Raw genomic sequence first — 23677 nt, 5'->3', positions numbered from 1 at the left:
TCCCAGACCACCACCTTGGTGAAATTAAGCTTTTCACCCTGCTTTGCTCCTGTGGCTCCATGGCTCCACTGCCTCCATTATCCTTTTTTTTTTTTTTTTTAGACAGAGTTTTGCTCTTTCGCCCAAGCTGGAGTACAGTGGAGTGACCTCGGCTCACTGCAACCTCCGCCCCCGCTCCTGGGTTCAAGGGATTCTCCTGCCTCAGCCTCCTGAGTAGCTGGAATTACAGGCATGCGCACACCTGGCTACTTTTTGTATTTTCAGTAGAGACCGGATTTCTACATGTTGGTCAGGCTGGTCTCGAACTCCTGACCTCAAGTAATCTGCTCGCCTCAGTCTCCCAAAGTAGTGGGATTACAGGCGTGAGCCACTGCGCCAGGCCCATTATACTCTGTTCTGTGATAATTCGTTTTCTAGTCTGTCTACACCACTGCACTACCCACTCTTCCAGGACGGGGTTCATTCCTGATTCATCCCAGGTCCCCTGTGCCTGGCACAGCTCTAATGCAAAAGCATCCATAAAAGCTGAATGCAGGAAGGAAGAAAAGGCATGACCGACAGCACACCCTGCCATTTTGACAGTGTGTTCTCAGCTGTGGCAGAAAGCTCAGTGGCAGAAGAACAATTTCTCCTCTCTGTACCAGGGGAGGAAGCTCTGCGAGATAAACAGATTGTGATGAGAGGCTAGGCCAAATGGGCAGACCAAGCAGGGGAATTCATTTCCCCCTGGATATTAAAGATGTTATCTGGCAGGCGCGTGTCTGCCAGGGCAATCAGCAGTGTGGCGGGTGGTTCTGGACAGAGCTCTTTATCTTGTGCTGCATCTGCAGACCAGCTTCGCAAATGTAGTAAAGGCCTGGCTGCCTGAGATATGCATTGCCCACCTTCCCACCCCCTCCACAGCCCAGCCGGAGAAGAGAGCAGACCAGACCCCAAACTCTCGTCCTGCCCTCTGCCCAGAACATCTGCCTCATCTGCCTGGCTCTTCCAAGAGAGGTGACAAGTCAAATGCCTTGAGATGGTGGCCTTACCCTTGTGTATAAAGTTTAAGGTTCTTGATGCCTTAAAAAATAATTCTTTTTTTAGGCCGGGCATGGTAGCTCACACCTGTAATCCTAGCACTTTGGGACGCCGACTTAGGTGGATCATGAGGTCAGGAGTTCAAGACCAGCCTGGCCAATATGGTGAAACCCCATCTCTACTAAAAAATACAAAAATTGACTGGGTGCAGTGGCTCACACCTGCAATCCCAGCACTTTGGGAGGCCAAGGTAGGTGGATCACAAGATCAGGCCAACATGGTGAAACCCTGTCTCTTCTAAAAACACAAAAAATAAATTAGCCAGGTATGCCATGATCTCAGCTCACTGCAACCTCCGCCTTCCAGGCTCAAACTATCCTCCCACCTCAGCCTCCTGAGCAGGTGGGACTACAGGTACATGCCGCCATGCCCAGCTAATTTTTAAAATTTTTTGTAGAAACAGGGTCTCCCTGTATTCCCCAGGCTGGTCTTAAACTCCTGGGCTCGGGCATTCCCCCTGCCTCGGCCTCCCAAAATGCTGGGATTACAGGCATGAGCCACCATGCCCAGCCCTTTTAGAAATATATATGTGTGTGTGTGTGTGTGTGTGTGTATAGGGTGCGTCATAGGTAAGTATCATTCACACCAACTTGCAAGCCCAACAGTAGTGGGATTGTTGACATCTTCACTAACACTTGATATTTACAGATTTTAACATTTTTATTTTATTTATTTATTTTATTTTTTGCTAACCTGTAAAGCACTAACTCACTGCAGATTTAAAATGTAGCTTAGAGGCCGGGCGCCGTGGCTCAAGCCTGTAATCCCAGCACTTTGGGAGGCCGAGACGGGTGGATCACGAGGTCAGGAGATCGAGACCATCCTGGCTAACACAGTGAAACCCCGTATCTACTAAAAAATACAAAAAAACTAGCCGGGCGAGGTGGCGGGCGCCTGTAGTCCCAGCTACTCCGGAGGCTGAGGCAGGAGAATGGCCTGAACCCGGGAGGCGGAGCTTGCAGTGAGCTGAGATCCGGCCACTGCACTCCAGCAAGGGGGACAGAGTGAGACTCCGTCTCAAAAAAAAAAAAAAAATAAAAATAAAAATAATAACTGGGGATGGTGGCATGTGGGAGGTGAGGTGGGAGGATGCCTCAAGTCCAGGAGCTCAAGGTTACAGTGAGCTTTGATCACACCACTGCACTCCAGCCTGGGTGACAGAGCAAGACCCTGTCTCTAAAAAAAAAAAAAAAAAAAAAAAAAAAAGTGGCTGGGCACGGTGTCTCACACCTGTAATCCCAGCACTTTGGGAGGCCAAGGCGGGCCTCCTGAAACCATCCTGGCTAACACGGTGAAACCTCGTCTCTACTAAAAAAAAGTACAAAAAAATTTGGCCGGGCGTGGTGCAGGTGCCTGTAGTCCCAGCTACTCGGGAGGCTGAGGCAGGAGAATGGCATGAACTCGGGAGGCGGAGCTTACAGTGAGCCGAGATTGGGCCACTGCACTCTAGCCTGGGCGACAGAGCGAGACTCCTCAAAAAAAAAAAAAAAAAAAAAGAAAAGAAAAAAAAAAAATAATTTAGTCTTCTGCCTCCTGGTGTTGCTTCTGTGCTTGTTTAGTTGGATCTGGTACTGTTACCGCAACATGACCGCAATTCTTTTTTTTTTTTTTTCAGATGGAGTCTCACTCTGTTGCCCAGGCTAGAGTGCAGTGGTGTGATCTGGGCTCACTGCAACCTCCACCTCTAGGGTTCAAGCGATTCTTATGCCTTAGCCTCCCAAATAGCTGGCACTACAGGTACATGCCACCATGCCCAGCAAATTTTTCTGATTTTATTTTTTTCAGACGGAGTCTTGCTCTGTTGCCCAGGCTGGAGTGTAGCAGCTCGATCTTGGCTCACTGAAATCTCCACCTCCCAGGTTCAAGCGATTCTCCTGCCTCAGCCTCCCGAGTAGCTGGGACTATAGGCGCCCGCCACCACGCCCAGCTAATTTTTTGTATTTTTAATAGAAACAGGGTTTCACTGGGCAGAGACCAGCTGCCCAGGCTGGTCTGAACTCCTGACCTCAAGTGATCTACCCACTTCAGCCTCCCAAAGTGCTGGGATTACAGGCATGCGTCACCATGCCTAGCCAACTTTTTGTATTTTTAGTAGAGTCAGGGCTTCATCATGTTTGCCAGGGTGGTCTCTAACTCCCAGCCTCAGGCATTCTGCATGCCTTAGACTCCCAGAGTGCTGAGATTACAGGCGGGGGCCACTGCGTTGGCCCTCAATTCTTTCAGGAAGCCCCAAAACCTGTGAAATGAACCATCCTCCCAGCTGTGCTTGCTTACAGAAACAAAGGCCAGGTGCCAATAATCAGGAACCAGCCACAAGATGAACTGAACTCAGCAGTGCTGCCTTGACCTAAATTACTGCTTCGCTGTTATACTAAAATCTCCACCCAGTGCGGAGAAGTGTACCCAGGTAAGCACAAACAGTACCAGGTGCAAAAAGAATCTACACACTCCAGCTGCTCCTGGAAGAATCCATCCAGGAATCCCTACCCTAGTCTTCACCTATCTGCCCAAAAAGCCCTTAAGATCCCCCTTTACCCAATGTCCAGGGAGCAGGTGCTTTGAGCAGAAGCTCCCCTTTTCCATTCCTTGACCAGTGAACGTTTCTGCTCTGCTTTACTGAACCCGGTTCCATTCTATTGGCGAGAACTGCACTGGGTGGGTCAAGTGACCCTCCCTTGAGGGCGGTAACAGTACCTGCTTTGTGAAGCAGCAGCTGCAGAGATTCTGGTGCTTGCCATGGCCATGGAAGCTCAAGGAAGAAGACTGGGAACAACGATCATATTTATTTGAAGGTGGTGTGGCAGGATAGTTCTGTAGCAGTTTAAGAGGCGTATACCACCTGGTAAACTGATGAGAGCCTATTGTGAATAACAGGGTTTGTCAATGAGGCAGATCAGATTCAGATTTGACGGGCAGCCAATCAATGAAACAGACATACCTGCATAGCTGGTAATGGAGGATGAATACATAATTGACGTGTTTCTGCAGGAGACAGGTGTCTACTAAAAAAGGAACCTACTACTTTACTCCAAACCTGTTCTTACAGACCAAGATTATATCCTCAATTAGAAAACTGCAATTTGGTTTCATTACATCCTGACCAATACAGTATAGTTCTATTTCATTTTCACCTTCTCCTTTCCTTTGTTGTACATACAGTAACGGGTGTTTGTGTACCAGCACATTGCATTTGTGTTTCTGTTTGTTTTTTGTAAAATGGCTAAAGGTGTGTTCTGATTACTGCTTCAGAACAAGTGGAGATGAGATTTCTGGGCGACAGAGCGAGACTCTTCAAAAAAAAATAAATAAATAAATAAATAAATAAAGGACATCAAGTGGAGATGGGACTGGGAAAATACTGGTTCTGTGAAAATACCCCCTTTCTCCATTTGTAGCATGCTCATTCATCTCATCTTTTTTTTCATATATTTTAGACGGAATCTCGCTCTGTTGCCCAGGCTGGAGTGCAGTAGTGTAATCTTGGCCCACTGCAGCCTCCGCCTGCCAGGTTCAAGCAGGACTACAGGCATGTGCTACCACATTCGGCTTTTTTTTTTTTTTTTTTTTTTGACAGAGTCTCACTCGGTCACCTAGGCGGAAGTGCAGTGGTGTGATCTCAGCTCACTGCAACCTCTGCCTCCTGGGTTCAAGTGATTCTCCTGCCTCAGCCTCCCAAGTAGCTGCGACTACAGGTGTGTGCCACCACGCCCAGCTAATTTTTGTATTTTTAGTAGAGACAGGGGTTTCACAATGTTGGCCAAGTTGGTCTCGAACTCCTGACTTCAAGTGACCCACCCGCCTTGGCCTCCCAAAGTGCTGGGATTACAGACATGAGCCACTGCACCCCGCTCAGTTCTTTTTTTTTTTTTTTTTTTTGAGACGGAGTCTCACTCTGTCGCCCAGGCTGGAGTGCAGTGGCCGGATCTCAGCTCACTGCAAGCTCCGCCTCCCGGGTTCATGCCATTCTCCTGCCTCAGCCTCCCGAGTAGCTGGAACAACAGGCGCCTGCCACCTTGCCCGGCTAGTTTTTTGTATTTTTTAGTAGAGACGGGGTTTCACCGTGTTAGCCAGGATGGTTTCGATCTCCTGACCTCGTGATCCGCCCGTCTCGGCCTCCCAAAGTGCTGGGATTACAGGCTTGAGCCACCGTGCCCGGCCCCGCTCAGTTCTTATCTCTACATTCCAGTAAGTTATATTTTGCTCTGTTTTAACTAAAAAATGACAACATAAAAATCCTTCCATACTTCATTCAAAAAAACATTAAAAAACTGAAGAATTTTAATGTTTTTCATTTATCATTGTAAAAACCAAGGACAATTGTATAACTTAAAAAAAAATCCTTCTAATCAATGGATGATTTTTGTACATAGCTTTCACATGTAGGGTAATCTGTCTTTAAGTAGGGATGGATTACTTAAAAATAAACCAAATCATGCCTCACTGCAACCTTGACTTTCTGGGTTCAAGCAATCCTCCCAGCTTGGCCTCCCAAAGTGCTGACATTACAGGCGTGAGCCACTGTGTCTACAAAGTTTTGTGGTTTAAATAAATTTGGTTAAAATGAAAAAAAGTAAAATTTAATTTGTATTTCCTGGATTTCTAATAATGATATACTGGGCATCATGTTATATGTTTATTGGTCATTTCTATTTCCTCTTTTGGGAAGGGCCTAGTCAAGTCAGTTACCCCTGTTTTTTCCATTGTTCATCTTTTTCTCACTGAGTTGTAGGAGCTCCTGGGCATTAATCTTTTGTCAGTTTTGTTGTTGTTGTTTGTTTTTTGAGACAGAGTCTCGCTCTGTCGCCCAGGCTGGAGTGCAGTGGCCGGATCTTAGCTCATTGCAAGCTCCGCCTCCCGGGTTCACGACATTCTCCTGCCTCAGCCTCCAGAGTAGCTGAGACCACAGGCGCCCCCCACCACGCCCGGCTAATTTTTTGTATTTTTAGTAGAGACGGGGTTTCACTGTGTTAGCCAGGATGTTCTGGATCTCCTAACCTCGTGATCCGCCCGCCTCGGCCTCCCAAAGTGCTGGGATTACAGGCGTGAGCCACCGCGCCCTCCCAGTCCTTTTGTCAGTTTTAACACATCCTTTGTTAAGATAAAACACATCCTGTGTTTTATCTCTCTGGCTAACTTATTAGGTCAGTGAGTAAGAGGGCAGGGGTAGGAACTACAGAATAATAAATTAGACCAGTTAAGGGACGTTTAGGATTACAACTTCCTACTTCTCTTATAGCTCTCTCCACGTCTGTCAAAGTGTTGGAAGCGCAGCATCCCCTATAAATGCCTCTCTTAAAAAGTGAAGATTTTTACCCTCCCATAGGAGGGAAGGCTAGACAGGCTGTTTTTGTTTTGCTTTATTTTCTAGAAAACCAATCACAGGCCAGGTGCGGTGGTTCACGCCTGTAATCCAAGCCCTTTGGGAGGCCGAGGCGGGTGGATCACCTGAGGTCGGGAGTTGCCACGAGCCTGACCAACATGGAGAAACCCCGTCTCTACTAAAAATACAAAATTAACCAGGCGTCGTGACCGCATGCCTGTAAATCCTACCTACTCAGGAGGCTGAGGCAGGAGAATCGCTTGAACCGGGAGGCGGAGGTAGTGGTGAGCCGAGATGGCGACACTGCACTCCAGCCTGGGCAATAAGAGCGAAACTCCATTTCAAAACAAACAAACAAACAAAAAAACACCAATCACAACAAGGCAGATAAAGAATGATGAGTTGTCAGATTTTGATACCTGCGAATGAGGGGCGTGGACGCAAGATTGGGAACTCGCAACCGCTTATTGGTGACTGGTGCGGGGGAAGTTGTTTCATTTGCCCCAGGTGTTGCCCAGTGACCTCCGGCACGTGCGCCGCGTCTGTCCAGCTGCGCGGGAAGCTCAGGGGAGGGAGGGCCAGGTTCCATCCATTCAGTCCCTCCATACCTGGCATCCAGCCAAGCGCGCGGTTCCTTTACAGACTTTCCTGCAGGTCCACAGAAATGCAAGGATCCGCTGCTGTGCTGGAATCAGAGTCTGGGAGGGGGAATGAGCAGTGCACCCAGGATGGTATTTTAGTTGTTGTCTTCAGGGCTAGCCCCGAGCCTCGTGCCCCGGCCTCCTCAGCCCTTACGGAATCTCTGGAGCGCGTGTCTTGACGAAGGGAAGTGGGGCCCCGCTGAAGCTGTCGAGGTGTCTCTGTCGGGGGTGGGCTGGGGCCTGGAGAAGCCTCCATTTGCTCTGGGCTCTGCCTGGCAGGGACTTTGGAACCTGGCCTGCAGAGTTGCAAGAAGCGGGCGCGGGGGCAACACGCGCGCGGGGAAGCAGGTAGATCACAGGCTGCAAAGAAAACAGCACTGAGCGTCCTGGAGGACGCTAGAGCTTCAGGATAGTGTCCTTTCAGACCGTGGGATCGTCCCCTCCTCCCCGCACTCCACCTTCCCGCAACTGGACCACTAGGCGGAAGCTTCAGGTGGGCCCCGGGGTCCAAGTCCGCCGCCGGGAGGGCGGGGACGGGCCCCGAACCGCGGACTGCAGGGCGCGTCACGGCAGCTGCTCCTGATTGGCGGCCACGGCGGCCATGGGCGGGGCGCCCCGTCGCAGTCCCGACGCGAGGAAGGCTGGAGTCGGCGCCCAGCCTAGAGCCACCAAGTGGGAGCCAGGCCGGGACGCGCGCACCATGCCCTACCTGCTCATCAGCACCCAGATCCGCATGGTGAGTACCGGCCGCCCGGCGACTTGGAGCCAGGACCAGGCCCTAGGGAGCTGCGACCGCGCCTTCATGCCTCTCTCCTGGGCTGCACCCACCGGGGGCTGGACCGGGAACCCGCCCAGACACGCCCCTTTGGCGGGGGAGAGGGAGTGGAGAAGCTGGTTCAGCCTGGCTCCCGGGACTCAGCGAGCTCTGGCCGGCCCGGAGCCTTTATTGCCGCGAAAGGGCCCCGGTACGTGCGTCCCGGCAACAGGGCCACCTCCGGGCGCTTCCGGCTCCTGTCCTACCTGTTGGCGGGAGGGACCCAGGGAGCCCCGGCCTCACGCGCAGCACCCAGTGCCCTGCACAGAGCCGCTCCGCAGGGGAAAAAAGGGGGAATAACCTGAGGGAAAGAAGTTTGGAAAAGATAAGGACGTGCCAAGGCGCTAAAACCCCTGTGCCAAGTCCTTGACCCATAAACAGCAACTAGCTGCACCCTTAGGCGCTTCCAGGAAGGGCTATCCCTGAAGCTTTAGGAAAGGAAGAAAAGAAAGAACCCCCTGCTTGGGAAAAAAGGAAGGCGAGAAGGAGCCGTGCAGTTGGAGGTGGGAACACCATGAATTCGAAGTCATGTTCCTTTCTCTGGGCGCAGTTTCCTTATCTGTAAAAAGGTTCTGATTGCCCCTCAGGAGTCTCCTTTTAGCTTCAGAAAGATACGACTCTGCCCCCAGATGGGCAGCAAGGTGCTCCTCTGCCCCTGCCCACTACGGGTACACAACCCCCTTGGTGGGTTCACCACGCAACAGGAGAGCTCTTGCAGAGCGCTGGGCAGCGGTTTGTGAAGCAGCCATCTGCGCAGCTGTCAAAATGTGGATTCCTGGGTCCCTTCCCAGATCTCCCAAAACTCTGGGGCTTGGGAATCCATACTTGGAAATAGCCTCCCGATGTGATTCTTATTTTTTAAAAGACATGTCTTTATTGATAAGTAATATGCATACCATAAATTCTTTGATTTAAAGTGTACAATTCAGTGTTTTTTTAGTGTACTCAGAGTTGTGCAACCATCACCATAATCAGTTTTAGAACATTTTTTTGTTTTTTGAGACGGAGTCTTGCTCTGTTGCCCAGGCTGGAGTGCAGTGGCACAATCTCAGCTCACTGCAAGCTCCCTCTCCTGGGTTCACGCCATTCTCCTGCCTCAGCCTCCCGAGAAGCTGGGACTACAGGCGCCCGCCACCATGCCTGGCTAATTTTTTTTCTATTTTTAGTAGAGATGGGGTTTCACCGTGTTTGCCAAGATGGTCTCGATCTCCTGACCTTGTGATCCGCCCGCCTCGGCCTCCCAAAGTGTTGGGATTACAGGTGTGAGCCACCGCACCCGGCTAGAACATTTCTAATACCCCAAAAGGAAACCCTGTACCTACTGGCAGAAACTCTTGATTTCCCCCAAGTCCTTCAGCCCTAGATAACCACTAATTACCTTTCTGTGGTAATGTGATCTGTGTCTGGCTTCTTTCATTTACATAATGTTTTTGTTTTTTTTAAATGGAGTCTCACTCTGTCGCCCAGGCTGGAGTGCAGTGGTGCAATCATGGCTCACTGCAGCCTCAACCTCCTCCCACTTCAGCCTCCCAAGTAGCTGGGACTATAAGGCTGAGCTTTAAGGGACTAGGGAGGGCCTCTACATCGCTCCTCCTGATCATTGGTGGGCTCCACCCCTTCGCAGCTTGTGCTCAGCCCCTAAGGATTCTCGCTACTCTCTGTGGCCTTTACCTGAAGCTCACTCCGGACTAGCAGGCAGGGGAGGAAGGGGACGCAAAACCTTCTACCTCCTCCTGGCAGCCAGCCAAGCAGCCACTGTGCCTTACCTTGCAGGAGGTGGGCCCCACTATGGTGGGTGATGAACAGTCGGATCCAGAGCTGATGCAGCATCTGGGGGCTTCAAAGAGAAGTGTCTTGGGAAACAACTTGTAAGTAGCAGCCTCCCTCAGTATCCTCTCCCTGCCAGCCCCTATACCCGCCTCTGCTCCCTTTACACAACCTCCAAGCCCAGGGACAGGGCCCAGCATCAGAGCCCCTGCCTGCATCCTGGGGCTCTGTTCTCTGGAGGAGTTGGTCCCATCTGTAGCCTCTCCAACATTCCCCCTCTCCTCCATGAGGCTTGCTCTGAAAGCTTTCCACATCCTTACTGGAAGCGCAGAAAACAGTCTGTTCCCTGGGTCTAGGACTCCACTAGCGGACTGTTGCTTGCCCTGCCCTCTCCTCTCTAAGCTGGACCCCATCAAGCCCAGACAGGTACAGAGAGAAAGGTTTTTGTAGTGAGGATCTGGCTGAGTCGCAAAGCTAAGTCCTAGAAGCAGGGAGCCGGGAGCCTGGGTCCTACCTCCAGGGTGGCTGCTGCCTGGGGACCTGGCCACTTCCCTTGGCATCCTTCCTAATGCCTCCATGTCTAAACTGTGACCACTGCTTCCATTCTTCCTCTCACCCCTGGAGGCAGGGAGAACCCAGGCTACACAGGCTCTCTGCAAAGAGTTGCCAGAGTGCGTCCCAGTTCAAAGAGGGGAAAGAGAAGGAGGGCTGATCCCAGCCCCTGGGTCAAGGCTGGGGGAAGGAAGCCAGCCCCCTCCCTTTGCCATGAGGCACCTGCCTCTCCATGCCCAGGTTGGGGCTTGAGCCCTTTGTCTGCTTCATGGTCCTTCGGCATCAATTAAACCTGAAAGGACCCCAGCATTATCCATGCTAGGGAGTGGCACACAGAGCCAGGCGTTACTGGGGCTCAGCCTTGTTGCTTCAGAACTGCAGGACAGCCAGGGCAGTGAGGGGCCTGGAGGCTTGTTTTGTTTTGTTTTTGAGACGGAGTCTCGCTCTGTCGCCCAGGCTGGAGTGCAGTGGCCGGATCTCAGCTCACTGCAAGCTCCGCCTCCTGGATTCACGCCATTCTCCTGCCTCAGCCTCCCGAGCAGCTGGGACTACAGGTGCCCGCCACCTCGCCCGGCTAATTTTTTTTGTATTTTTTAGTAGAGACGGGGTTTCACCGGGTTAGCCAGGATGGTCTCGATCTCCTGACCTCGTGATCCGCCTGCCTCGGCCTCCCAAAGTACTGGGATTACAGGCTTGAGCCACCGTGCCCGGCCTGTTTTGTTTTTTTGAAATGGAGTCTCACTCTTGTCGCCCAGGCTGGAGTGCAGTGGTGCAATCATGGCTCACTGCAGCCTCAACCTCCTCCCACTTGGAGGCCTGGGTGGGGAGCAAGCCCAGGGAGGGGAGGCAGCAGGGCTGTGGTCAGACTAACACGGTCTACCATCTGGGACGCTGGGGAACCTGCTTAACCCCTGTTTTCTCATGTATCAATGGCCACAACAGTGGCACCTTCACTAGCTTGTTGGGAATAAATGAGATAGCTCGTGAAGTACCTAGAAGGGGAGGAGGCAGGGGGCGTGCACTTACCCAGCCAGCAAGTGTGAGTCACTACAAGAGTGGCCAGGCCGCCTGCCGCAGACACTAGCTTTGGACCGGGAGCTTGCTGTGTGCCCCTCCTCACCCAACCCATTCTGTCTCTTTGCAGTTATGAATACTACGTCAATGACCCTCCCCGCATAGTCCTGGACAAGCTGGAACGCAGGGGCTTCCGTGTGCTGAGCATGACGGGGGTGGGTCAGACGCTGGTGTGGTGCCTGCACAAGGAGTGACCTTCTCACGCTGATTTGCAGCCGGGGCGCCCCTGTGGAGGGGCTGCTGTGGGCCCTGAACTCCAAGCTCCTGCCTCACTGACCACCTTGCCCCTCTCTTCCCAAATCGTCACCGCCATGGGCCCAGCCCCAACAGGCAGTGAATGGCCTTCTCTGAAACCTTGCCTCAAGCAGTGGGAGAGGGCAGTGCCCGGTGCTCCCAGCTGCCCTCCTGCTTCGGGCCTGGGCCAAGGGCCTTGGGCAGGCCATGTTCCTTGGGCAGCTGCCCCGGGCCGGAGCTGGGCACCCCAGGGGCCCTGGTGCGTGGCTCCTGCATAGCTAGCCCAAGCCAATAAAGGGCAGTGATGAGTGGCTGCGCCTGTGCTCTGCTTGTGCACGGACTCTGGGACTCTCACCATGCAGAGTGTTTCCCTAGGGGTCTGCCCACTTCCTGGGAGGGGCACCAGGCCTGGGTGGAACCCTCTGCTGCAGAGCCCAGCACCCTATACCTATGCATGGAATAGAACTAAAGTCTTAAAAAAAAATTTATTGGTGACGTTGAAGAAAAGGGCTGAGGGATGGGTGGCTGGAGCCGGGGCTACGTGGGCGGCCCCTCCTGGTCCTCCTGCTGCATCCTTGCGATCAGCTGTTGCCGCTCAGCCGCCTGGCGCATGCGCATCATGACGAGACTCTCATAGTCCCTCTCTGACAGTACTGAGCCCTGTTGGACAGAGCAGGGATGGAGAAGGGTCAGGGACGGCAGGGCACAGCCCCACAGACTCCAGACTCCGAGGACGGTGCCGAGGCAGAGCTGTGGTCTAAGAGTCTCAGAGGGAGGAAAGCAGAGGAAGGGAAGGAACCTGGAGCATCCTTCTGGAATCCTGGCTTACCTGTGTCCCCCAGAACAAGTCACCTGTGGCCTCCAGGCCGGCTTCTACCCAGCCAGCTCCCCCTCCCTTTCCCTAGGCCCCGTCAGCTCTGGTCCATCTGTTTTCCAGGAATCACCTGTGGGCCCTCTAGCTAGGCCCTCGTCTCCTTCATTTCCTCTGGGCCCTTTATCCTTCACCCCTTTCCCTCTACCCCATGGCTTCCGCCTCTTAGGTTCCCAAGGAAGGGAAGTTGAGGTGCAGGGATGCACCTGGCTCTGCTGGGCACTGACCCCGGCTCTGTCCATGCCCGGTGCCCTGTGGTCTGGCTCCTGCTGAGGATGCAGAAGGGAGCCCCACCCTCGAAGGGGAGAAGGGCAAGCATGAGGCCAGCGTGCCTCTAAAACTACACAGCAGGGCTCCTGGAGGGCAGGGCCCATGGCTCAAAGCTTTTATGAATTTGCCAGCACAGTGCAGGAGATTAAGGAATGCTGTATTTACATAATCAAAAGAATAATAAACAACCGTCTGAATGGGCCAAGGCTGTAGGGTGGAGAAGCAGCTCTACAGTGGGGCCTAGGCTGCCAACCCACACCCTGATAAGGTCTGCGGTGGGAATTAAACCTTTTCCTCCCTCAGTGCCGCTTAGGCTGTGTGATGATCATGTGGTCCCAACAGCTTCTCAGAGAAGTGTGAAGCCCACCTGAGATGGCACAGAAGTGAGCTAGGCCAGGGATTGCAGGATGCGGTGGCCTGCTCATAGCAGAGAGCTGTGGGGCCCTGATCCGCGGTACCCCACATGGGGACGCTCTCACGGAACAAGGCAGGAGGAAAATGTGGTGGTCAGTGACCTGGGGAATAGGAAGGGAGCGGCTGGGATTGAGATGCCAGGCCCGGGCCAGCAGGTTTGGAGTAAGGGGTGTAGAGAAACAGGAAGTGTTACTCAGCCTGGGTTCCCCTGCTCCTCCCGATAGCTGCACCTCTCCCCTCTCCCCTCTGCCCGGCTGCAGCAGTCCCAGCTAGGCCGGACTGTTCAGTGTGGCCCAGAGCATGGCTGACAATTCACAGCAGCCTCCCTGGCCCAGCTTCCCGCAAGAGAAGGAGGACCCTAGAGGAGGCTGGATAGCCAGAGGGGAAGGGCTGGAGCACGGCCAGGCAGCAGGCAGCATGGCCCGGCCCTCAACTGCCGCTCTCCTGGCAGGAGCCTACGAGGGTAAAACAAGGGAGGACAAGGAAATAGCAGCCAGGCTGATGGCAGGCCAAGAGAAGGCCACGTCTCCCGTCCCCAGGTTAATGCTGCTCTGCCAAGAAAACTTGGAGCCACCCTTGGCGGGCCCCCAGCCCAACCCTAGGCAGCAGAGCCCGCCCGTCACACGCATGGGGCTGTTCCCCGTTAACACACCCTCTGCCTCCTTCCCTGATCCCGCAGGTTCTGCTCATGAGGGCCTGACAGCAGGGCTGAGTCACCCACACCAGCCACAGGTCGCTTCCTTCCCCAACAATCGTTCCACACGCCTGCCTTTCAATTAACTCCCACCTGCCCTGAACTCCTCCTACCCAGACACTGTGGGCCGGGAGCCAGGCGCACCTGCCGGGGCCCAGGGTGGTGGGGCTGTGATGAGAAAGGAAGCCGCGTGGTGACACATAAAGCAGGGCTGCCCCCACATGAGTCCCCAGAGGAATTTTAAGCTCCCCATTGCCCTGGGGTGTTGGTCCCAGCTGCCCCATCCCTGCACGCGGATGCTGCAATTACCCAAGAGCATGAAACCTGGCTTCCCACCTGACTGAGTCAGCTGAGAACAAAAACACATCTCCACCGCCACAAACAGCCAAGCCACTAATCAGAGTCCGGGAGCCACTGGCAGAGAGGGCACGGCCCCACACTGCCCCAGAGACGCATAGGAGCCAGGCAAACACCAGGGCGAGTGAGCTCGGGCCATCTGCCGCCTGCCTGTGGAAGGAGCGCTCGCCAGCCTCACCTGGCCCGAGAAGGTCCATCTCTGCCTCCGCTGGGGCTGCCCTCATTCTGACTCCAGTAAGTGCTGCTGCTTCCACCTGGGGTTTTTTCCACTGCCCTATTCAGTAACCCGGCCACTCCTGTCCCTGTGGGAAACTCCTGCTGCCAGGAACTCCCAGCTGTGTGCTCTCCTGGACAAAAAAGTTCCTTCTTCCTGAGTCCTCCACTCACCATCCAAGATGTGGTCAAAGGTCTGTGCTGAGCAGAAACCCCAAGGCCTCTGCTCCTAGGGCAGCCTCCCCAGCTGCTGGCACTCACTGCCCCAGCAGGGACCGCATGCAACCTGGCTGCTCCTGAACACCTGTCTGCGGGCTCCCCTGGGCCCCATGGAGACCTGGCGGAAAGGCTCCTTCCGCAACGCCTCCTTCTTCAAGCGGCTGAGCCTGGGGCGGCCACGGCGGCTCCGGCGACAGGGCAGTGTGCTTAGCCAGGCCAGCACAGCGGGTGGGGACCACGAGGAGTATAGCAACCGAGAAGTCATCCGGGAGCTACGAGGGAGGCCAGATGGCCGGCGCCTGCCACTGTGGGGGGACGAGCAGCCCCGGGCCACCCTGCTGGCCCCACCCAAGCCCCCACGCCTCTACCGAGAGAGCTCAAGCTGCCCCAACATCCTGGAGCCCCCACCTGCCTACACAGCAGCCTACTCTGCCGCCCTGCCATCGGCGCTCTCCCTGTCGAGCGCCCTCCACCAGCACTCAGAGAAGGGCCTTGTGGACACTCCCTGCTTCCAGAGGACACCTGCCCCAGACCTCAGTGATCCCTTCCTCTCCTTCAAAGTGGACCTGGGGATTTCACTTCTTGAGGAAGTTCTGCAGATGCTAAGGGAGCAGTTTCCCAGCGAGCCCAGCTTCTGAATGGGGTGAGGGTGGGCAAAGCCGGGGTGACTGGAAGAGCCAGAGGCTGGGGATTAAGGAAAGGGCAGGGACAGGACTCCAGGCCCATCGCTGGAGGGTTCAGGCAGGCAGAGCTCCTCCATCCTGGGGGAGGATTCCAGGATAGGAATCCAGGGCTCTGCCTGCTCTCTGGGTCCTGAAGCGTCCTCCCAGGCACCCCAGAGTGGAGGGACAGAGGCAAGCTGGAAATGTTGAGGAGGGGGGCCCCTTCCTGGCATGACCCCTGAAGGAAGCTGGCTATTCTGGGAAAGGGAGGCTATGTGTAGCAACCACAGGAACCAGGTAGAGACTGGCAGAGCCAGAAGGTGGCACGGGGTCAGATCAGGGAGTGGGAGGACACAGACTGGGCAGAAGGGATGAGTGCCCTGTGCCAGCCTCTTTGGAAGCCAGCGTCAACAGAGAGAGGTCACAGGACAAGCCTGGGTAAAAGCAGTCCAACCCAGGCGGAAGAGGAAAGTGGGAAGGCCCAGGAAGAAAGGGGAGACAGGCCTGACCCTGTCTAATCTGGTGGTCACTCACTGCATGACACCGAATTGAAATTAAGTAACAATTCAGTTCCTCACTTGCAGCATTATTCCAGATTCCACATTCCAAACGGCTGGTGGCCACACATGATTAATGGCTGCCACACTGGTTGGTGCAGAATGGACGCGAACATCGCTGCACAAAGTTCTACTGGACAGCGCTGGCTAGACCGTGGCCTGGAGCCACCAGCAAAGGGGAGACGCATACAGGGGCTGGCCACATAGGAAGAGATAGGTAGAGAGAGAGTGTAACTTAGGAAAAGACTAGGCAAATCCTTAGCAGAAATGAGGATGTGGTTCAGTCTGCCAACACAGCTACCTGGAGCAATCCCTGGTGAAGGCAGCTCTAGAGAATGCCAGCCAAAGGCACGCGCACGGCTTACAAAGGGGTGCTTTGGGGAATTCCCAGAATTATTAGTGTGGGAGCCCTGGCAGATTTCCTTCCTTGAAGAGAGGAGAACTGGATCCAGGGATGGGCATTCAATGGCGAAGCGGCACAGCTGGTCTCCAGACCTGTCTCCCAGGATTAGGGAGTTCTGCCGCCTGAACCCTCTGACGATGTGCCTGCCAACCAGGCCAAGCCCACCGGGTCAAAGCCACAGCACAGGCTGCACTATGGCCCCACCCCATGGCCTCACCAGAACACAGAAACCAGAGCCCAGCAGCACTGGCGGGGCCGTGTGTTGGTGGCCCCCAGGCCTCACTAATAGTAGCAAAGGGGAGAGGAAGCTCTGACACTCACCATTTCTACAACCCAAATCGGCGGCCTCCCTCTCTCCTCCTGTGTATACGCACCGAGCTGTGGCTACAGCAGAGAATGAATAAACTTCTAACACAATCTATGGAGTGTTATCTGGGGCTGTGAAATGCTGGGACTTGAAGGTGGGAATGAGGTCTCTAAAGCAGGGCCCTGAGTCAGGCCCAGGCCAGTTTGTTTCCCTCCATCCAGGATCTGGGACATACTTGCAAAAAGCTGCTTTCCAGTCACCCCCATCAAGTGGAGGGGCAGGCAGGGCAGCAGGCTGGCATGGGTAAGAGCAGCCTCCTGCCAGCCTGCCAAGGGGCTGTGGACACACCAGCCAGGCCCTAGGCCACTGCAGAGAAGGGGAGAACCAGGTTGCTAGATCTTGCCCCCAAAGCAATCTGTTCAACCAAGGTGGGGACAGGTGTGGCCAGGAGCCCCAAAGCCCCAGCCTTTGTATCCAGGCCAAAAGCCACCAGAGCCATGGTTGTGGGTCGGAGGTTACACACAAGCTGGAAGGTCTACGCTTCACCTCAGGCAGGGCACCCAGACTCTGGGCAGGCAGCACTCTGTGTCAGCAGGGTAGCCAAGGTTACTTTTATTTTTTGAGATGGAGTCTCGCTCCGTTGCCCAGGCTGGAGTGCAGTGGCGTGATCTCGGCTCACTGCAAGCTCCGCCTCCCAGGTTAAAGCAATTCTCCTGCCTCAGCCTCCTGAGTAGCTGGGATTACAGATGTGCACCAACATGCCCAGCTGATTTTTGTGTTTTTGTAGAGATGGGGTTTTACTATGTTGGTCAGGCTGGTCTTGAACTCCTGACCTCAGGTGATCCGCCCCCCTTGGCCTCCCAAAGTGCTGGGATTACAGGCGTGAGCCACTGCACCCAGCCTGCCAGGGTTACTTCTAAGAGGAGACATTGCCTCTTGACAGTCGGTCCCTGTCTGGGGCAGCCAGGGACATACCCGGAAAACTGAAGTGCTGGGAAGGAAGTGGCTGCCCTAGTCACCTGCCCCTTCTCTGCAGCACTGGGTCGTCTAAGCTCCAAATGCTTCACGCACCACAACCAAGCAACCTGAGGGCCAGGAAGATCCCTTTGGTGAGAAGGAGAGTCCCAACAGGAGACCAGATACGGAGAGAAAGCAAGGTCTAAGAATACAGTGTGGGTGGGGCCTCTTTGGCCCTCAGAGAGGAAAAGGGGTCAAGGTGAAATCATAGCCCCTTTGGCCTGGGTTGGTGGACCTGCCAAGCTCACTCTAGGACCCAAGACCTGAATTTGGGAGGAAAGAGCCTGAGAGGAGCCCAGGTAGGAGGAAGAGCTCCGAGACCTGAGTGTCCAGCCGGGCGAGGCCTGACTCCTCACCTTTGACAGTCCTGAGTGGCTGCGGCCCACGGCACCCTGGGGCTGTCCCTCCAACCAGGAAATCTTCAGAGGGTTATCCACCAGGCCAACTTCATTCTGGACAGCCAGCTCCTGCCAAACACAGCATCTAGTCCTGTCCCATCCATCGAGTCAGCTATAAAGAGGCTGTCTCTACCCCCAGTGAGAACAGAACCAGCGTTCTAGCCCTCTAAGCAGAGATGCCAACCTCAGCAGTCTTCAAGTGACGGGCGTTAACACTTTGGCCTTTCCTGCGGGAGAGGGGATTGGGGGGAGCTTTCTGATGTGGGGAGGTGAGGAGCACAAAGGGTGAAAAGGCAGTGCCGGGGCTCAGAGCCCCGAGGGGTGCAGCTGGAGGGTGTGAAGCCACCAGCAGGGAGCAGCGTCAAGTCTGTGCTCTCCTTTCTCCCCAGAGCACCCCCCATCCATCCCTTTACACATGGTGCCTCTATTTCCAGGAGTCAGGGGCTCCTGGGAGGAGCCTTGGCTCTAAGCTGGCCCGGAGATTCCCCAGGAGTGTGGACCACCTAACTCAGAGGGCCCACAGAATTGGGTCCCTGCCCCAGAATGACAGGGCCACGAGGGCCCCCCAAGCCTCATGCAGCACTCACCGCCGCCTTGACAGTTGCAAACTCCACTACAGCAGTGCCTGGCTTCTTACTGGAAAGCACCAGGTTGAGAACCTCGCCATACTGTGGGGACAAAGGGGTCCTAATGAGCATGACTTGGCCTTCAGGATGGCCCAGGTCATGCCAGAGACAAGCCTGGGCTACCTTGAAGTCCATGGGGCTTTTTCAGGTGGGAGATAACTTCTTGCCCCACCTACTTATCTTAGTGAAGTGAGATCAGAGATAGGAAAGAAATTTTTTTCTAGGAACACAGAGCAGCAAAGGAATGATGAGCAAAGCCCTGGTGACTTAGACTGACATATTTCACGCACAGCGTCCTTGCTGGTTGAACGTGGTGGAAAGTTTTTGTGCCAGATACCCACCTCATCCCTCCCAACCCACTCAGCCAAGCTCTTTGCTTCTAAGGGTAAGGGTTAGACTGAGGTAGCAAAGGACGGAGGGCTGGAAGGGAGCACATGGCCACACAAGTGAAAGGAGGGCTGTAGCCTGGGGAGAAGTCTTTAGGTCATCCCATGGTCTACAAGACAGGAAAAAAAAAAAAAAGCAGGTAGATATGTTAAGGGAAGTTCAGGCATTGAGAGCAGAGGCCTAGGGTGTGGGCTGAGATGTGGACTGAGACGATAGGAAAGACTGGACGTCAACAGGGCAGACCTTTTGCAAAAGCCGTAGGAGGACGTCTTTGGAGTAGCCACTTTTTGACTCATCCTCCTTCTTACACTTCCATTTTAGCTGAAAAGACAGACTCATGAAACACCGATTCTTGGCTGAATAGTACCTCACCCCACGACAGCTTGACAGTCTGAGCAGACATCCTCCCACCCTCCAAGTCTCCAAGGCTCCTGCAATCTAGGGAGTGCCAGCAGAAACATTTTCCCGGTGGGAACTTGTAGGCAGGATGGCCTGCTCACCCCAGGGACGCTTCCTGCCCAGGAAGACCGTCTCCTGAGAGGGCTTCTAGGGAATGCTCTGCCCTGTGATCAGGGCTAAAAGCAGCCTTTCGTGGCAAGCTCTGGTCTCCAGGCGGCTGGAACATGGAGGGAGGTGGTAATGGTGCTGGCTCCACGCAGATCCAGTGGCCCCACCAGAAACCCTCGAGCCACAGGAAGCGTCTATTCCTGCTGAGAGGAGGTGGTGAGTGTGAGGCGGCCCACAGACCCTGCCCAGGCTCACCTTTAGTTTGGGGGTTCCTTGGCCTTCAGTATTTTCTGCCTTTCCTAGAAATATTGGGAAAAGAAGAAAAGTAGAATATGTCAGAGTCTCCCAAAGGAGATGCAGCCCAGAGCCAGAAGGGTCTGGAAAGGGTCACTCCTGACCAAGGGGTGCCCAATACCTGCCCAGCTCTGGTGAGGGCCTGGTGGGGAAAGTAGATGCCCATCCCCAGAAAAGCTGCCACCCCAGGGTGGTCTACCCAGCTGCCTCCTGAAGGCCACCTGTCAGCACTCTCTGAATGGAGAGCTAGGAACACCTTCTAGGGGCAGGAGGCAGAGACAGACCATGAGGTTCTACGGAAACAAAGTGTCCCAGAGTCCCTCCCTGTGGTGATCTGCCCCAAAACAGGGCCAGCTCTGCTTGGGACTAAGACAAATGTGGCCAGGAGATCTCAGGCAGAGTAAAAAGCAAATAGGCCCCAGAGAACTGAGAGGAAGAGGGGATCTGCATGTGTCAGAGTAAGGTACCATGGGGTGACCCCAGGGTCCTAGCAGGTAGAAGCCTCCACAGCAGCTCCACTGAGCAGCCAGCATGGCCACTCTGAGCAGTCTGGAGCTGCCTTGGAGGGGAGATAGGCGGGGTGATGGATCTGCACCTCTCAACCTGTGGTCATGCTCCTGGCGTATCTGCTCCCGGATCAGCCTCTGCTGTTCCTCCAGCTGCCGAGAACCCTCTTCTCTCAGGCGTTCGATCTGCAGAGCAGGGGGTGGGGGTGACAATTCTGTGCAGGTCCAATTCCAGGCTGGCTCACCTTGTAAAAAGTCCCTGGGAGCTTCCACCTGCAAGCTAGGGCTCAGCAACCTGTGGGTGGGACAGAGCACCCAGCTCCCACTGAAGGTGCAAAGAGCATGCCCTCTCCAGCCATGGTGACCACCAAGTCCATCCTCCCCGCCTCCTCCTGCAGGTGGCCCTCTGGCCAGTGTGCCTGAGTGCTCACCTCTTGCTCTAGTGTCCTGGTGCTCCGGCTCTCCTCTTCCTCCTCACTCTCCTGGGCCTGGGCCTGCCGCTCCCGGGCCTCCAGGTCTAGGCACAAGGGTTGAATGACCAAACTGCTGGTCTGTTCAGTTTCCACGTGGCCTCGGCCCACCTCAGCTCTGGCTGCCTCCGCAAAGTCTCAATCACGATGAGACCATACAGTAACTCTGCCCCCTCCCTCCATGCCCAAGCCCCCGAGTCAATTTCCATTGAGAAAAATCACAGCACAGAAGTATGGGGTCTAGCAGAGTGGCCAGGGGTCTGGAAGAGTTAAAAACAGCTCACACTGACCAAGCTGGTTCTCTCTAGTGAACAGGGTGTAGGTGGTGCTTATGTCAGCAGCCCAGGGCCATGTGTCAGCCCAGGGCCATGTGTCAGGGGTGCCAATGGGCGGAGCTGTTGGGTTTGATTCCTGTGGTTCGGCACTACAGCTTGACCTCTGGCCTTGCTTTGGCTTTGATTCTTTTCACACACTGAGCTCAAGTTCTCACTGTCCCCTTTAGCTCCCACCTCAGCTCACATTTACCAAGCCTCACTGTGGACCTGGCTACAGGGATGGGCAGAGCGTTAGGGCATCACCCCGGGTCCCATACTATGTGAGCTCATTACCTTCCAAGGGAAACCTGCTTGCAACCATGTGCCAGGCCAGCTGCTGTGAGAAACCCTTCTCTTAGGCCAGGGAAGCTTGTGCACTTTACTTACTTAGAATCTCCTTTTCTCTCTCTCTTTTTTTTTTTTTGAGATGGAGTCTCCCAGCACTTGCTTTTTTTTTTAATAGAGAAATGGATATTGGGATGCTATATGCACACATTAAAATATACAGATGTTGAAGAGCGAGAGGAAAAGGAGAAAACTTAAGTAAAGAATGCTTGGCCGGGCGCGGTGGCTCAAGCCTGTAATCCCAGCACTTTGGGAGGCCGAGACGGGCGGATCACGAGGTCAGGAGATCGAAACCATCCTGGCTAACACGGTGAAACCCCGTCTCTATTAAGAAATACAAAAAACTAGCCGGGCGAGGTGGCGGGCGCCTGTAGTCCCAGCTACTCGGGAGGCTGAGGCCGGAGAATGGCATGAACCCGGGAGGCGGAGCTTGCAGTGAGCTGAGATCCGGCCACTGCACTCCAGCCTGGGCGACAGAGCGAGACTCCGTCTCAAAAAAAAAAAAAAAAAAAGAATGCTTGGACTGGGCCAGGCACAGTGGCTCACACCTGTAATCATAGCACTTTGGAAGGCCGAGGGGGGTGGATCACCTGAGGTCAGGAGTTCAAGACCGGCCTAGCCAATGTGGCAAAACCCTGTCTCTACTAAAAATACAAAAATTAGCTGGGTGTGGTGGAACGCAATTTAGTCCCAGCTACTCGGGAGGCTAAGGTAGGAGAATCGCTTGAACTCAGGAGGCAGAGGTTGAAGTGAGCCGAGATTGTGCCACTGCACTCCAGCCTGGGCAACAAGAGCGAAACTCCATTTCAAAAAAAAAAAAAAAGGCTGGGTGCCGTGGTTCACGCCTGTAATCCCAGCACTTTGGGAGGCCAAGGCGGGCGGATCACGAGGTCAGCAGATCGAGACCATCCTGGTTAACATGGTGAAACCCCATCTCTACTAAAAATACAAAAAATTAGCCAGGCATGGTGGCGGGCGTCTGTAGTCCCAGCTACTCAGGAGACTGAGGCAGGAGAATGGTGTGAACCTGGGAGGCGGAGCTTGCAGTGAGCCGAGATTGTGCCACTGCACTCCAGCCTGGGCCACAGAGGGAGACTCTGTCTCAAAAATTTAAAAAAAAAAAAGTGCTTGGACCATGCTGCTATAACCAGTGATGTTTTTTTAAGTGAGAAAAAAAAAAAAAAATGCTTGTACCAATCTTATTGGGTTGATGAAAATGTTCCAAATCTGATTTATAGTCAGAGTTGCATCATTTGGTAAATTTACGAAAAATCATTGAAGTGTACACTTGAAATGGGTTGATGTTATGATATACAAAGAATACCTCAATAAAGCTATTAGAGAAGAGAAAGCCTGGACCTCTTTGAATCCTTCTGAGGGAGCTTCTCAAAGTGAAAACTCTGGGTAGGAATTGGGTTTAGAACAAATTAAAAGACCCAGCCAGGCACAGTGGCTTGCACCTGTAGTCCCAGGTACTCAGGAGGCTGAGGCAGAAGAACGGCTTGAGCCCAGGAGTTTGAGGCTGCAGTGAGCCATGATGGTGCCACCCTAGCCTGGGTGACAGTACAAAACCCCGTTTCTCTATTAAAAAATAAAAAAAAAAAGATTCAGCCAGAAATGGTGAATACAAGCACCAGTTTTTTGTTTGTTTGTTTGTTTTTTGAGATGGAGTCTTGCTCTGTTGCTCAGGCTACAGTGCAGCAGTGTGATCTCGGCTCACTGCAACCTCTGCCTCCCGGGTACAAAGCAATTCTCTGCCTCAGCTTCTCGAGTAGCTGGGATTACAGGCGCCCGCCACCACACCCGGCTAAATTTTGTTTTTTTAGTAGAGAAGGAGTTTTACCATCTTGGCCAGGCTGGTCTTGAACTCCTGACCTCGTGATCCACCTCTCGTGATCCACCTCAGCCTCCCAAAGTGCTGCGATTACAGGTGTGAGCCACCGCACCCGGCCACAAGCACCAATTTTACTCACCCTGGATAAGTTTAAATCCCAGCTCCAGCAAGCTCTTAAACTTTTGGTGCCTTAGCTCCTTTGCCTATAAAAAATGGCTTCAGAGGCCAGGTGCGGCAGTGCACAGTTGTAATCCCAGCACTTTGGGAGGCTGAGGTGGATAGCTTGAGGCCAAGAGTTTAAGACCAGCCTGGCCAACATTGTGAAACTCCATCTCCACAAAAATTGAACAAAATTAGCTGGGCATGGTGGTACACGTCTGTAGTCCTACTACTCGGGAGGCTGAGGAACCAGAATCACTTGAACCCAGGGGGTGGGGGTTGCAGTGAGCTGAGATCGTGCCACTGCTCTCCAGCCTAGGTGACAGGGTAAGACCCTGTCTCAAAAAACCGTGTTTGTTTTTTTTTTTTTT

At 54.0% G+C, this 23677-nt stretch overlaps 4 protein-coding genes across 6 annotated transcripts in view; 2 read left to right on the top strand and 2 right to left on the bottom strand.

Annotated features, from left to right (window-relative positions):
- The window catches only part of LOC105492139 (regulator of microtubule dynamics 3), a 29955-nt gene extending 26166 nt beyond the window's left edge, over positions 1-3789 (bottom strand). Inside the window, exon 1 of the mRNA XM_071067078.1 lies at positions 3775-3789. The gene's annotated coding sequence lies outside the window, so the exon portion shown is untranslated. The remainder of the gene's footprint in view (positions 1-3774) is intronic.
- Positions 3790-7651: 3862 nt separating this feature from the next.
- LOC139355462 (GTP cyclohydrolase I feedback regulator) lies at positions 7652-11931 on the top strand. The gene is made up of 3 exons (XM_071067082.1): positions 7652-7777; positions 9629-9723; positions 11319-11931. The coding sequence occupies exons 1-3, from the start codon at positions 7742-7744 to the stop codon at positions 11440-11442; spliced, it is 255 nt and encodes an 84-aa protein (XP_070923183.1). The 5' UTR covers positions 7652-7741; the 3' UTR covers positions 11443-11931.
- A 22-nt stretch (positions 11932-11953) lies between these two features.
- Positions 11954-23677, bottom strand: part of LOC105492122 (DnaJ heat shock protein family (Hsp40) member C17) — a 45068-nt gene continuing 33344 nt past the window's right edge. For 2 of the 3 annotated variants that reach the window (XM_011759082.2, XM_011759064.3), the window contains 7 exons: positions 20616-20701; positions 20274-20370; positions 19640-19683; positions 19121-19198; positions 18452-18532; positions 17823-17933; positions 11954-12142 (listed from right to left, as the gene is read on the bottom strand). In XM_011759082.2, coding sequence (XP_011757384.1) covers positions 12020-12142; positions 17823-17933; positions 18452-18532; positions 19121-19198; positions 19640-19683; positions 20274-20370; positions 20616-20701 — 620 coding nt within the window. In that variant the 3' untranslated portion in view covers positions 11954-12019. The remainder of the gene's footprint in view (positions 12143-17822; positions 17934-18451; positions 18533-19120; positions 19199-19639; positions 19684-20273; positions 20371-20615; positions 20702-23677) is intronic. The other variant, XM_011759071.3, reaches the window with a different exon arrangement.
- Positions 12314-16663, top strand: C7H15orf62 (chromosome 7 C15orf62 homolog). The gene has a single exon (XM_011759052.3). It carries the CDS (start codon positions 14631-14633, stop codon positions 15156-15158), a length of 528 nt encoding a protein of 175 aa, XP_011757354.1. The 5' UTR covers positions 12314-14630; the 3' UTR covers positions 15159-16663.

The sequence above is a fragment of the Macaca nemestrina genome, chromosome 7 (genome assembly GCF_043159975.1).
Source record: "Macaca nemestrina isolate mMacNem1 chromosome 7, mMacNem.hap1, whole genome shotgun sequence".
Taxonomy (NCBI): domain Eukaryota; kingdom Metazoa; phylum Chordata; class Mammalia; order Primates; family Cercopithecidae; genus Macaca; species Macaca nemestrina.
The sequence above is the reverse complement of the archived record's forward strand: the minus strand, read 5'-3'. Positions and strand labels throughout refer to the sequence as shown.